This window comes from Cetorhinus maximus, chromosome 13 (assembly GCF_964194155.1).
Source record: "Cetorhinus maximus chromosome 13, sCetMax3.hap1.1, whole genome shotgun sequence".
In the NCBI taxonomy this organism is placed as follows: Eukaryota; Metazoa; Chordata; class Chondrichthyes; order Lamniformes; family Cetorhinidae; genus Cetorhinus; species Cetorhinus maximus.
In genome coordinates, this window is record NC_135891.1 from 82,431,427 (window position 1) to 82,446,490 (window position 15,064).

At 40.9% G+C, this 15,064-nt stretch overlaps 1 protein-coding gene across 4 annotated transcripts in view; it reads left to right on the forward strand.

Moving 5' to 3' along the window:
- Window positions 1–15,064, forward strand: part of kdm4b (lysine (K)-specific demethylase 4B) — a 579,874-nt gene that overhangs the window by 162,986 nt on the left and 401,824 nt on the right. The window contains exon 7 of one of the 4 annotated variants that reach the window (XM_078555679.1): window positions 10,768–10,904. The exons of the other annotated variants lie outside the window; for them this stretch is intronic. Coding sequence (XP_078411805.1) covers window positions 10,768–10,801 — 34 coding nt within the window. The 3' untranslated portion in view covers window positions 10,802–10,904. Of the gene's footprint in view, window positions 1–10,767; window positions 10,905–15,064 lie in introns of those variants that run through there. 4 annotated transcript variants of the gene reach the window in all.

Here is a 15,064-nt window from a genome sequence, read left to right on the forward strand (position 1 = left end):
ACAACAGCATCACCTTTAGTGCTAGGCATGACTCCACTCTGTCGAGAGTTTTTCCTTGATTCATATTGACTTCAATTTTGGCAGGGTTTCCAGCTAAAGTAGTTAAACCAGGAAAGAGTGATGAGAGATTTGTGAGTAAAACATTAGAGCAGATGCACAGATTAGTGCGTGGCACAAATAATCATTTTCTTATGCAAATACACAGAGCATTGGAACAAACTGGTGTAAATTCAACTTAAGGTGTAACATGGTGACTATTACTGAGATATGGCTACAATAAGATCAGAATTGGGAACTAAATATGCCAAGTTATAAGGTCCATTGGAAAGACTGAGAAAATGGTAGGGGGGAATAGTAGCCTTAATGATTAAGGATGAGAGAGGGGCATAATGAGAGGTAAGCTTGCAGTGGAGATGTGAAGGATAGAATTATGACATGTAAAGGATTTGTAGTGGGAATTGTGTGTAGGGCCCTGGTAGCAGCTGTGAAGTGGTAGAATATTCGGAGTTTAGACAAGACAGAGTGTTTGAATGGAGGATTTTAACTTTCATATAGATTGGGATTAGATGACTAGTAAGTACTGTGGATTACTGTTCAGGATAATTTACTGCAGCAATGTCCGAGAACCAATAAGGTGCATGCCGTATTAGGTTTAGTAAATGCTTCAATGGTGCATGAACATTTATTTAATAACGATCATAATATGATCAAGCTCATCATAGTGTTTGTAAAGAAGTGCAAAGCAGCTGCTAAGATTTGGGGAAGGCTAACTTCAAAGCTGGACAAATCTGTTAATGAGTAAAGCAACAGATCAGTAGGAGGTGTTGAAAAAAAATTAATGGGATCAAAACCAGTTTATACCACTAAGGGGCAAGGGATTCTACTTGCCAAAAATACGGCCATGGACAACTAAAGAAAAGCGACAACATGATACTAAAAGGAAAAGTATACAAAAATGCAAAAAGAAAGCACATCCTGTTGAATGGAAAAGATACAAAACAGCAAAAGGTGGCAAAAAAAGATGGCAAGGGCTGCAAAAAGGGAGTTTGAGAAGCAACTTGCAAGGGATATCAGAATTGACACAATTATTTTTGCAATTGTATTAAGAAAAAGAGGAGAAATGTGGGCCCCTTGAAAACTGATAATGATTGTATCGTCAATAAAAATAAGGAAAAGGCGGACATGCTGAATAATTACTTTGCATCAGTATTTGTAGTAGAGGGTGAGAAAGGTCAGCATTCTGGACATCCCAAGGAAATTAATATTGAATCAGGAATAGGGACTCGCCAAAACTAGCATAAGCAAAATAACAATAATGAAGAAATTAATGGCACTAAATAAGAGTGACAAATCCCCAAGACCAGATGGTTTCTATTCTAGGATTTTAAAGGAAGTAGGTGAGAACATTGCAGGTGAGTAGCAGGAGACAGAAGGGCTAATGTACAGGTATTCAGATTCGTTGAATGTGATTAGCGGCGCCCTGCAGTAATCTGTTTTGGAGCCTCGGCTATTTACCGTATTTATTGATGACTTAGATGATGGGATAGAATTATGATTCAAGTTTGCTAGTGACACAGGTAGGTGGCATTGTAAGCACTGTAGATGGAAGCATGAAATTAGAAAACTATTAACAGATTGTGTGTAAAAGCAATAACAATAGGGTAATTATATTAGATGATTTCAACTTTCCCAACATTAATTGGGATAGACATAGTGTTAAGGGCTTGGATGGAGTGGATTTCTTGAAATGTGTACAGGAGAACTTTTTAGGTCAATATGTAGAGGGTCCAACAAGGGACGGCACCGTGCTGGACCTAATTCTGGGGAATGAAGCTGGACAGGTGGCTGAGGTGGTGGCGGGCGAGCATTTTAGCGATAGCGACGACAACATGGTACAGTTTAAGTTTGTTATGGACAAAGAAATCGACAAGTTGCAAAAAAATGTTTTGGATTGGGGGAGAGTGGATTTTAGGCAGGATCTGGCTCAGGTAGACTGGGAACAGTTACTTGTGGGGAAATCTACAGAGGAACAGTGGGGGGTGTTCAAAAAGGAAATGGGGAGGGTACAGGCTCAACATGTTCCCTCTAGGGTGATAGGAAGAAGTAACAAGCCCAGAGAACCATGGATGACCAGAGATATTCAGGTTACGATGAGAAGGAAAAGAGAGGCTTTTAGCAGGTACAAGGGAAGCAAATCAGCAGAGGCATTAGTGGAGTACAGAAAGTGCATGGTGGAGCTTAAGAAAGCAATTAGGAAAGCAAAGAGGGGATATGAGAAAGCTCTGGCTGGTAAAAGTAGGGAAAATCCCAAGATATTCTATAAGAATATCACTGGGAAGAGGATAACCAGGGAAAGAGGATGGCCCATAAGGGACCCAAGGGGGCAATATATGGGTGGAGCCAGAGGACATCCTAGAGTGTTGAATGAATGCTTCACATCTGTCTTCACCCAAGAGAATGAGGATGAAGGTATCGAATTCGGGGAGAGAGACTGCGAGGTTCTTAAGCAAATTGATATAGGGAGTAACAAGGTATTGGAGGTGTTGGCAGGCTTAAAAGTGGACAAACCTCCAGGTCTGGATGATTTGTGTCCCAGACTGCTGAGGGAGGCAAGGGAGGAGATCGCAGGGGCTCTGACCCAAATTTTTAATTCCTCTCTGGCCACGGGGGAGGTGCCAGAGGACTGGAGAACAGCTAATGTGGTTCCGCTATTTAAGAAGGGTTGTAGAGATAAGCCAGGGAACTACAGGCTAGTGAGTCTCATGTCAGTGGTAGGGAAACTATTGGAGAAAGTTCTAAAGGAGAGTATCTATCTCCACTTGGAGAGGCAAGGTTTGATCAGGGATAGTCAGCATGGCTTTGTCAAAGGGAGGTCATGCCTAACAAATTTGATTGAATTTTTTGAGGAGGTGACCAGGTGTGTGGATGAGGGTAGTGCAGTTGATGTAGTTTATATGGATTTCAGCAAAGCCTTTGACAAGGTCCCACATGGGAGACTTATAAAGAAGGCAAATGCACATGGGCTACAGGGTAATTTGATAAGGTGGATTCAAAATTGGCTTAGTTGTAGGAGGCAGAGTGATGACAGAAGGATGCTTTAGTGACTGGAAGCCAGTGTCCAGTGGCGTACCACAGGGATCTGTGCTGGGTCCCTGATTGTTTGTCATTTATATAAACGACATGGATGACTATGTGGGGCGTAGGGTTAGTAAGTTTGCGGATGACACAAAGATTGGCCAGGTGGTTAACAGTGAGGTTGAGTGTCTTGGGCTACAGGAAGATATAGGCGGGATGGTCAAATGGGCAGGTAAGTGGCAGATGGAATTTAACCCTGAAAAGTGTGAGATGATACATTTTGGAAGGAGTAATTTGACAAGGAAGTATTCAATGAATGGCATGACACTAGGAAATTCTGAGGAACAAAGGGACCTTGGCGTGTGTGTCCATAGATCTCTGAAGGCAGAGGGGCATGTTACTGGGGTGGTGAAAAAGGCATATGGGACACTTGCCTTTATCAATTGAGGCATAGATTACAAAAGTAGGGAGGTCATGTTGGAGTTGTATAGAATCTTGGTGAGGCCACAGCTGGAGTACTGTGTGCAGTTCTGGTTGCCACATTATAGGAAGGATGTGATTGCACTGGAGGGGATGCAGAGGAGATTCACCAGGATGTTGCCTGGGATGAAACATTTAAGTTATGAAGAGAGGTTGGATAGACTTGGGTTGTTTTCGATGGAGCAGAGAAGACTGAAGGGTGACCTGTTCGAGGTGTACAAGATTATGAGGGGCATGGACAGGGTGGATAGGGAGCAGCTGTTCCCCTTAGTTGAAGGGTCAGTCACAAAGGGGCATAAGTTCAAGGTGAGGGGCAGGAGGTTTAGGGGGGGATGTGAGGAAAACCTTTTTTACCCAGAAGGTGGTGACGGTCTGGAATGCACTGCCTGGGAGGATTGGGGAGGCGCGTTGCCTCACATCCTTTAAAAAGTATCTGGATGAGCACTTGGTACGTCATAACATTCAAGGCTATGGGCCAAGTGCTGATAAATGGGATTAGGTAGGTAGGTCAGGTGTTTCTCATGTGTCAGTGCAGACTCGATGGGCTGAAGGGCCTCTTCTGCACTGTGATTCTGTGAGATTAATCAAAGTTATGGCAAATGAGCTTCAATGTCGGCAAATGTGAGATCATCCACTTTGGACCTAAAAACGATAGAACAGGATGATTTTTAATTGGTGAAAACCTTGAAACAGTGATCGTCCAAAGAGAGACATCATCATTATCAGCAATGCCTCGTGTTGAGGATGGCTTTTCCTTGCGGATGGCTGGGTTTAAGCGAGATGTCCGTTTTGGCTGTGGGTTTGCTGGTAACTTATGTGCCAAATCTTACTCTTCAATAAGGATATCGGTCATCGACTGGTAGAGGTGGTGGTTCATCGTTGACTCGAGCAGCTCTCTTTGCCTGTCTCAGCGCTCGCTCTCAGTAACTGATTTGAAGCTCGTGATGCCATTTTTTGATGATGGATCAGCATTTTGGTTGTGCTTGAGTATCTGCTTCCATGTGTTGATGGTAATAGAGCAGACTTTCGTGGGGACTTTGAAATTGCCTTTGAAATGTTTCTTTAGGCCACTCTGTGAACATACTCCCTGGCTTGGCTGAGTAGAGCAAATGTTTGAGAAGCCTTGAGTTAGATATTCTGATGATATCTCAACCATTTCAGCTGATGTGAGATTCTCATGGCCTTTGTACTTGGCATGTCTGTGTTTTGGAGGATGCTCATGTTTGTTCTCTTGTCCTCTCACTTGACATGCAAGATCCTTCTAAGACACTGTTGATGATGATGATCTGGGGCTTTGATAGAATTTTGTAACACGGTAGAGGAGAATGGAGAGAACCACTGCCTGATGGACTTTGAGTTTAGTGTCAGGACTGAAACTACAATTCTCGAAAACTTGAGTACGTAATTTTCCATAGGCTGAGCTGGCACACCGGATTCAGTAATGTACCTCTTCATCAATGTTAGCTTTTTGGGATAGATAGATTTCAAAATATGAGCAACCAGGGACATTTTCCAACACTTCAGCTTGAATCTCAGTTGAAGGCATTGGATTTGATGATACATTTGGTGTGAATTGGTAGAGGACTTTGGTGGTCTTTGTGTTCATGGAAAGTTCCATGCCCTCTTAGGTTTTGCCGAATATGTCAACTATCTTTTGTAGCTCTTCTTTGGAGTAAACACTAACTTGTGCGTCACCAGTATACTGTAGTTCTATTACAGAAGTGGCTGTCTTGGTTTTGGCCTTCAGCCTGTTGAGGTTGAAGGGCGAACCATCAGTGCAATAACTTATTACTGCACCTAGAGAGAACCTGTCAGTAGTAAATTGTAGCGCTGTTAATTGAGTTTAATAGATTTTAAATGAGATTAATAGATTTTTGTTAACCAGAGGTATTATGGGATATTGGGTAAAGCCAGGTATATGGAGTTAAGTCACAGATCAACCATGATTGCATTGAATTGTGGCACAGGACCCAGGAGCTAAATGATCTACAGAATGGCCTACTCCTGTCCTACGTTCTTGCATTGGCATTTGAAATGCAACATGTTATTTGAGAGAATTTGTGTTGTATTTGTGACACTGCTTCTCATGCTGTGTAAAGATAGAAAGAAAAACTTATAAAACATCTTTCACGGCCTCAGGGTGTCCCAATAGCCAATAATGTACTTTTGAAATGTAATCACTGTTTTAATGCACTGGCTTATATCTGCCATATTGTGTATTGAGCCTGCGTCTGTGCATGCAGTGTGATGTCTTGATTGTTCAATGTAGCCAGGATAATTTATACCCTTGGCATCACGTGTGTTTGTTTACTTCTGTCACCCAGATGGGCGGAATGTTTCCGTGCAAATTGCAACATTGTGCTTCCAGTTGCAATATATGGTGGTGTTATCGGTTTCTGATAGTGCACTGAAGTTTATGGAATGTTACTTCTCTGCTTAAAGACCAGCTTGGATGTGTCTCAGTGGATGTAATGCAGCCCAATCAGAGTGAAATTCAGTAGCTCCATAGTGTAATTTTCATGCTGAATTTATGTTGTGACAGATGTACATTTGCCAGCTAAACTGTATTCTAGAATTCTGGTTAACAAGTACATCACAGCTCTCTATGCTTTCAATTTTTGAAATTGTTTTGATCCAGCAATTTAGTTTGTGTTAAATTTGGTCACGTATTTATTTGCCCAATGGATTGCTTGCTTTTTTAAAATTGCATTTCACATTTTAAGCAGGAGATGCAGAAAAATGCATAATTCACAAGTATTCAATATCATGTGTGTTCGCTAAATCTTTATTGCAATATACTTGGGCAATTTAGCATTAATGTACATATAGAATAGGCATGTTGTGGGGGAATGGTAGTTATTTGAGCATTTTAGAAATTTTTGTTTCTGTTGCAATGCTTCTAATTTTGCACCTTCCAGGTTTTTCAAGTAAGGGAAAATAAATCATCCTGTATTCTACTTGATTACATTCAGCGTAAGCCTGATGAGCTCAAGCCTAGAATAGTTTGTTCATCAAGCATCATCTCCCTAAAGAATTATCATTTTTGCTAGATTGAATAGAAAATATTAACAGTTCTGAAAGGAATACCTGACACTTATTCACAGCCTCATATTGGATGCCTTTTGATTTTAACCCAGAGTGGAAACCATTTTATAAAATAAATTTTATCCATACACAAAGGAAAAACTTGCATTTTATGCTTGTTTGTCTAATGTTCACATTTATATAACCTGCATTTTCCTTCAGCTAAAAGAGATTGAATGCTTGACAACTGCCACAAACTCTGCATTTCCTTTGCTTATTCCAAACCCAACCCCAACTGCTATCTCAGAGTGAACAGAACTATTCTCAGCCATGGGTACCTATGGAGCTGAGCTTCTGACTCCATATCCTCTTCATCACAAAAGCCATCTACTTCTACCTCCATTATGTCTTCCACCTCTCCCTCGACCTCAGCTCATCTGTCACTGCATCCACATTTTTCTGATTATGTCTCTATGAAGAACTAGTGATATTTTTCTAGTTAAAGGCATTTTGAAATGTAATGCTCTACACATCAAGATTCTAAAGTGCTTCACAACCAATGAATTGCTTTTGAATTGAGATCATTACTGTTATTTAGGCAAAAGTGACAAGTGGTATTGTACTGAAGTATCTGCCTAGATTATGTGCAGCTTGAACCGACAATCATTTTACTCGTGGTTGAAAATGATGTCAACTGAGTCCAGTTGAAACCTATCAATCTACCTACTATTATCTATCGTTAAGGAAGTCTTAACAATGCACTTAGAAAAGCATTGTATGATTCAAACATGTCACTGTGGCTTTACAAAAGGGAAATCCTTTTTGACAAAATTATTAGAGTTTTTGAGACTGTAACTAGTAGGGTAGATAAAGGGAACTAGTAAATGTAGTATACCTGGATTTCCAAAAAGCATTTGATAAGGTGCCACATAAAAGGTTAATAGGCAAGATAAGAATTCATGGAGTTGGGGGTAATGTATTAGCATGGATAGAGGATTGGTTAGCGGACAGGAGGCAAAGAGCAGGCATGTGCGGGGCATTTTTAAGTTAGCAAGCTGTGACTAGTGGAGTGCCACAAGGATCAGTGCTGCCTCAGCTATTTACAATCTAAATGACTTAGATGCATTACTCTGTCACTTCATCTAAGTTTGCTGATGATACAAAGTTCTTTACAAAGGAAAGCTATGGGGAGGACACAGAGGCTGCAAAGACATATAGACAGGTTAAGTGAGTGGGCAGCAAGATGGCAGCTGGAGCATAATGTGGGGAAGTTTAAAGTTATCCACTTTGGTTGTGAGAATAGAAAAGCGGAATTTTTTAAAAAAAGTGTGAAACTTGATGGTGATGCTCAGAGAGACTTGCGTGTGCTTGTACAAGGAACACAAAGTTAGAATGCAGGTACAGCAATCATTTAGGAAGACAAATGGTATGGGAGTACAGGAATAAAGAAGGCTTGCTGCAACTGTACAGGGCTTTGGTGAGACTGCACCTGGAGAACTGTGTGCAGCTTTGGTCTCTGTATTTACGTTGGAGGCCATACAGTGAAGGTTCAGTAAGTTGGTCCCTGGGACATGGGGTTGTCTATGATGAGAGGTTGAGTAAACTGGGCCTATATTGTCTGGTATTTAGAAGGATGAGAGCTGATCTTATTGCAACATACAAAATTCTGAAGGGCTTAATAGGGTAGCTGATGAGCTATTGTTTACACTAGTCAAGGAATCTAAGACACGAGGGCACGGTCTTGGGATAAGGGGTCAATCAGCCTTGGGATAAGGGGTCAATCAGTCTTGGAAGGAGGGAACTGATGAGAATTTTTTTCATTCAAATCTCAAGAATTCTGTACGCCAGAGGGTTGTGGATACTCCATCATTGAATACATTTGAGGCTGGGATAGACAGCTTTTTGGTGTTTCAGAGAATTGAGGGATCTGGGGAGCTGGTGGGAAAGTGAAGTTGAAGCCGAAGATCAGCCACGATTGGATTGAATGGTGGAGAAGGCTCGATGGATCTTATGATCTACTCCCGCTCCTATTTCTTTTGTTCTGCCTTAATTTTTTCTTTTTGGAAGACACGTTTTTCCAAATAGTAAATGTAAATCTTTTGGTTGCTGTTCCTATTAGTTGAATTAATTGCATATTTATAATATAATATCAACATAATTTTAACATTTTGTCAAATACTACAGTGGCAAGGAAGAAAAGGAATTTCTTAACATCTGAGCAATTAATGCGAGTACCTGCATAAATCAGTTAAAAATAATAGTTGCCTTCAACATCAGTCATTTTAATTAATCTAATCTGTTATATAAACTGAACATGTGATGAGCAGCCATGATCTCTGATCTGCTTTTCACTTGACTGACCATAACTTGCTTGTGAAAGCATGTTGTTATAGGTTATCCACTCAGCTCCCTTAAGGGCCACATTCCTGGCTCCTCGGTGCTTGCCCTGTTCATTTTCACCATCTACAAAATATAAAGGAATTTCATTTCACAATACCCTTTCCAAAGTTAAATTTTCTTTAGCCTAAATAGCAGTTAATTTGAAAAAGCTAAATATTTTTAGTTGCATATCATTAGCTTGGGAACATATTGAGACAATGTACGCTGCGTTCCAGATTTCCTCCCATTCGATGTAAATATATGTAATTCCAGTGTTCTTCTGGCCAGACTCCCATATTCCACCTGTCATGAACTTGAGCTCATCCAAAGCTCTGATACCCATATTCTAACTTGCACTAAAGCCCATTTACCCATTAGCCTTGGGCTTGCTGACCTACACTGACACCCAGCCAGCAACACTTTAATTTTAAAATACACAGCATTGTATTCAAAACTCTCCAGTGCCTCACCCCCACCCCCGTCTCTGTAATCTTTTCCAGACCTATAACCTTCTGAGATATATCTGTGCTACTCTCGTTTTGGCCACTTGCTTATTCCCAATTTTTTTCACTCTATCATTGGCAGTGGTACCTTCAACTGCTGAGCTCCTAAGCCCTGCAATTCCTTCTCTAAACCTCTCCACCCCTCTCTCCTCCTATTTAATTCACTCGTTTAAACCTACTTCTTTGACCAAGCTTTTGGTCACTTGTTCTAATATTTCCTTATCTGACTAGGCAATACATTTGGTGTAATAGTACTCCTGTGAAGAACTTTGGGTCATTTTTACTAGGTTAAGAGTGCTATATAGAAGTTAAGCTGCTGTCTTATGACAAAAACTTCTGTAGCTTTTTAGCTGGCCCCATGTTGCATGGAGAACCCGTGCTTACTAAACATTTCAAATGTAAACATGTCGGCTGAATTTTTAATCGGGGTAGAGAATTGGACAAGGGGGCTAGTTCTGGGTCATAACCCTACACAGCGTACTTTAGACATACCACCACAATTTTCAATGTTCCAGCCAATTAAAGGCTGTGGAATAAATAGACTTACCATCCAATCGGGGACAATGAGCAGGCTCTCAAGGCAGAAGAGCCAATGAGAGGCCCTTCAACATTCAGAGATCGACTGCCCCACTGGATGTGGTTAGCAGGAGGGGGGGGGGGGGTTGCTGATGTGAGGATGGAGACAATGAAAGATAAGTGACGGGAAATTACTTTTAATTTTAAAAATACCCCTGCTGCCTGGCCATGATCCTGGATTAGCATCTTTCTAGGAATGGGCAGCCGCTCCACCTGTAGCCCATTGACAAGTATGAATCCTGAGTGGGGTGTAGGGGGTAGGAGGAGTCCCTTGCGTGATCCATTGTGCCCACCATGTTGGCCTGGACATGGAAATCTCAGTTGGCGTGGGAATGGGGGTCCTTAATAGGTCCCTTAATTCATTCTTAAATTGGCTACCTGCTGACTGTGAGACAGAAAACCAACACTGAGGCCAGCGGCACCAAATGGCATGTGTACCCGCCTCCAATCCAGACCCTGACCCGTTTTTAAAAATCCAACCCTTAGAGAGGAATTCTTCAAGTGTCTATAAGCATCCACAAGATGATGATTATTGGGCAGGAGAATTGCCACTTGAGGCAAGTAGTAGAAATGAGGTAATGCTTTGCTGGAATCCCCATTGCAGCTACTGATCTCAGACCATCAGCTGCGGTACAAAAGCACAAGACTTCTGACGATTTTGGGTTATAATTTATTTTTGTATAAAAGGACAAGTGTATACCTTTTTTAATGTTGCTTCCGGTCTCTGCAGTACCGAGGATGGGGCACTGGAGTCAATAACTTGACTGAATATGCTGTGCAGCGATTGACTAGTCTTATTGTAAGTTTATTGAACAACACTTTGGGAAGCTCAGGCAGTGTACGTTTACCACAAAAAATTCCTAACGTTGTCATTACTGGATTGTGCCTTGCCTTTGCATTTGCAATGATGGCATTTTATGCATGTCAGCAGTCATCAGAACGAGTTTATTCACATGGATGAACTTTCAGTATGAGCAAGAAATTTTGCATTTTAAATTCTTCGTCTTCGCTTTTTGGTAATTATAGCATGTTAAAATACACATCGGCTGTTTGTACAACCTCTGTGCAGCCACTGTGAAATTGGCTTCTCCTAATGTACATGACTTGGTTAGAAATAGCACTTCAAAGAACTCTTATCAAATACAAGATTGTAACTTTTGACTAACAACTGCAGTTCAGTACATTAGGATCTGTGTGTGCATCTGTGTCTGTTTAATGTGAATTGCCTAATTAAAATCACCATCTTTGAAATTTTTACTGTTTAATTGCAAAATGCCTAATTGAAGCAGCAATGTATGTAAAACAAAATTTAGAGTGGAGGCTTGGCCAGTGTATTCTCCTTTCTCTTCCACTTATAAATTCTGTTAGTGTCTTATGCAAAGTTGGATAAAAGTTAATTGAAAGCATTGAAATGTAGAGAAAACTCGTATTTTGCCAGAGAAATATTGCAAGTGGTGAGAATCTCAATTTAAAAACAGTTACTGTAGATTGCAGCGCATAAGTCAACTCAAGCTTTTTTGGCGCCAAAATGCATGTTTAGATCTGTACTCGACATATAAGTCAATCCCCATTTTTCAGCTAATAAGTGCACATTTAGGGTTATACTCGCATGACAAGTCTACCTCAATTTTTCAGTTCAGAAATACATTTCAGTGTTATACTCGTCTTATAAGTTGGGGCATGGGATCAAGCCGGTGATACAGGCCGCATTGCCAAGATGATATGTGGAAGTTTGAGACACACGCACACACAGCAGGCCGCGCATGGTAATTGACGAACAGAAATGGGTCCTCCTGCAAAAAGAATGAAGTATAGAGTTTTTTCAAGTTAAAAGTTGTAATGTGCTAACTCGTCAAATAACTAATGCCGCAAGGATTTTTGTTGCTAGTAAAAAACTAATGGAAGAAGGAGGAATCCGTCCTAAAGAAGATGCCCAAGATGAAATGTGTCATGAGAATGGGGACCAGCCACTGGCCTAATCTTGAGAAGCCTATATTGGATTGGGCCCTTGAATGGAATGGTTACATCGTCACCAGAAATGCAATGTGTATACATGCATTTAGGTGGGCCAAACCAAACCCTGAGTCTAGCAAAGATTTCAGAGCAACAACTAGTTGGTGTAGTGTAATGCTTCCCAAACATTTTCCTGGTGTGACCCCCTTTAATACCTTGGACTTCATGTAACCCCTGACAATTTAGGGGCTACAAGAGGAGTTGAGTGCAGGCAGGTGGAGGCTTCAGCTGTTGAGGAAAGAGGGGCTTTAGTTCTTGACCAGGGTTGGTGGAACCGGAGTTGAGCAAAGTGGTGGGGGTGAACAACTACCTTTTCATAGGCATTTTCTGTAGCAGCAATTGGGGCCCCAGAGATCGCACCCACAAAAAAGTGAGGATTGAAAGGGACCTCACTGCTGTCAGAAATCAGTCTGAATTCCAAGGCAGCCATTGCTGCCTCTGAGCTCATGACCCCATTGGCGGTCACAACCCACAGTTTGGGAGCCCTGGTGAAGCTGCTTAATGGAACGAAAATGTCTAGTGTTGTTGAGTCGACCAAAAGATGCCAAAATGAACAGTTTCCAGTGATTCATCACTAGACAGCGGCAAAAACACTAATACCTATTATGTCACATTGGTAGCATGGATGAAATGCCCATTAATTTTAATATGTCCAACCACTGAACTCTGGGGTGGAAACACGCTAACATACTGGCTACAGAATTCTCCATGAGCAAAACCACAGATTGCATCTGGCTAAGCATGTTTATTAGCCCTTAGTTCTTTGAGCATTCCCAGGCTGACTATATGGATAGTTGATGTTTCAAGGGTTGAAAGCGATACAGAAATGAACCCAAGGTGATGAACAGATCAAATCCAGTTCATTTTATTTGCAGGAAATCCCTGCATCTGTATGGACATCTTCAGTTTACATCAGTAAATCTGTATGATCTAAGGTCACAATAAAAGTTTTATATACAAGAAATGAGAAATCCAGGACTTTTTTTTTATTCGTTAACTCATGGGATGCGGATGTTGCTGACTAGGCCAGCATTTATTGCCCATCCCTAATTGCCCTTGTTCAGAGGGCATTTAAGAGTCAACCACATTGTTATGGGTCTGGAGTCACACGTAGGCCAGACCAGGTAAGGACGGCAGTTTCCAGCAATTCATCACCAGACAGCAGCAAAAACACAAATACCTATTATGTCACGTTGGTAGCATGGATTTTGACTTGAGGACAGAATTTATCTCTACCTCTGTGATTGGATATCATAAGTTATAAGCTTGCGCCGTGACCTGCACTAAATCCTTTCATTGGAATGCTCTCAAATAATGAATGCTTTCAATAATTTCATGTATTTAGCTTGTGAAAAAAATTTCATCTATTCATTTTACAACAATCGGCAATGGTTTTGTGGTGATCACCAGGCTTGTAATTCCAGATTTTTATGGAATTCAAATTTCACCGTCTGCCATGGTGGGATTTGAACCTGGGTCAAAGCATTACCCTGGGTCTCTGGAATACTAGTCCAGTGACAATACCACTATGCTGCCGCCGCCTCCCCCATTTGTTCCAGGAACCAATTGTCATCCCCAGGAAGTTGGGAGAGAGTGTGACGGCTAATATAGTAATCAGTGTTCACATTTTGTTGCCTTAATCTTTTAATAAGGAGTTAGCTTTTGAGAGTTTTTCATTGTACAGTAAGGTGAACCATTCCAGTTGCACAAGAATGCGTTGTATGAAAACATTTTAGGTTATGTGACTAGTGTTTACTGAGAAAATGCAGTATTGCATAAAGGCTAAGTGAAATTATTTTGGTCCTGGAGGTGGTCAATTCCTTCTTTTGCCCCTCAGCATGACCCTCTCCCTTGCAAAATGTTGGCATTTCTGTTCACCTTAATAAAAATTCTGTGTACCAAAAAGATTGCTTTGTCTGAGTTTTTTCTTAATAATAAGGTGTAGTGAACAGAAAAAATCCCTTCAGCTTGACCTCCAGTCCATGAATCTTGAAATGATTTCCATTCAGAGGAAGAGAAGGAGGTACTTCTGATATAGTGCCACAAGCAAATTGCCTCAGAACAGATAAAAGCAGATTTTGACAGTGTGGCCTTGGTAAGCCTGAATAGAGCTAAGTAATGAGAAGCCACTCCTGCCCATCCCTTTACTGATGCTGACCACACGCGAACACCTATTGCCATAAAACATATGAAAAGGCTTGAGGGCAGAATTTATCTCTACCTCTCTGGATATCGTAAGTTATAAGCTTGTGCCGTGACCTGCACTAAACCCTTTCATTGGAATGCTCCAGTTCTCAATAATTTCATGTATTTAGCTTGTGAAAAACATTTCATCTATTTCATTGTATATACTAGATAAGAGTGCAGCAAGTGAAAGCATGGTTGGATGGTTATGCCTGGTTATATGTGCACAGATTTGACAAAGCTAAAGCTGATTTACCTTGGGAAGGTTTAGTAAAATGCTTTTTAATAAGGAAAGTGATTTTTCTTCCTGGAAACCTGTAGGATTTAATCATCTTGAGCAGTATTTCAGCTTAATGCTAAGCAGTAGAAAGTACTGCATTGTGATTTCATTTCAGAAACCCTTTTTCAATATTACTGCCATTTTATTTTTGGGGTCTATTATGTAGATAGGATTAAAAAGTGTGTTTGAGAAAACTTGTTAAATTGAGAAGCCACCCTACAAGGCTATGATAAATGCAAACAAAAACACTTGGGTTAATTTCTAGAGGAATAAAATTGAAAAGCAGGGAAGCTATGTTAAGCTTATATAGAACTACGGTTAGAACATATCATCCCATATACTTCTAGAACATAACATAAGAAATAGGAGCAGGAGTGGACCATATGGCCCCTTGAGCCTGCTTAGCCATTCATTATGATCGTGACTGATTTTCTGCCTCAACTTCACTTTTCTGCCCACTTCCCATATCCCATGATTCCTTGAGAGACTAAAAATCTATCTAAGCCTTGAATTTACTCAGTGATGAAGCATGCACAAATCTGTGGGGTAA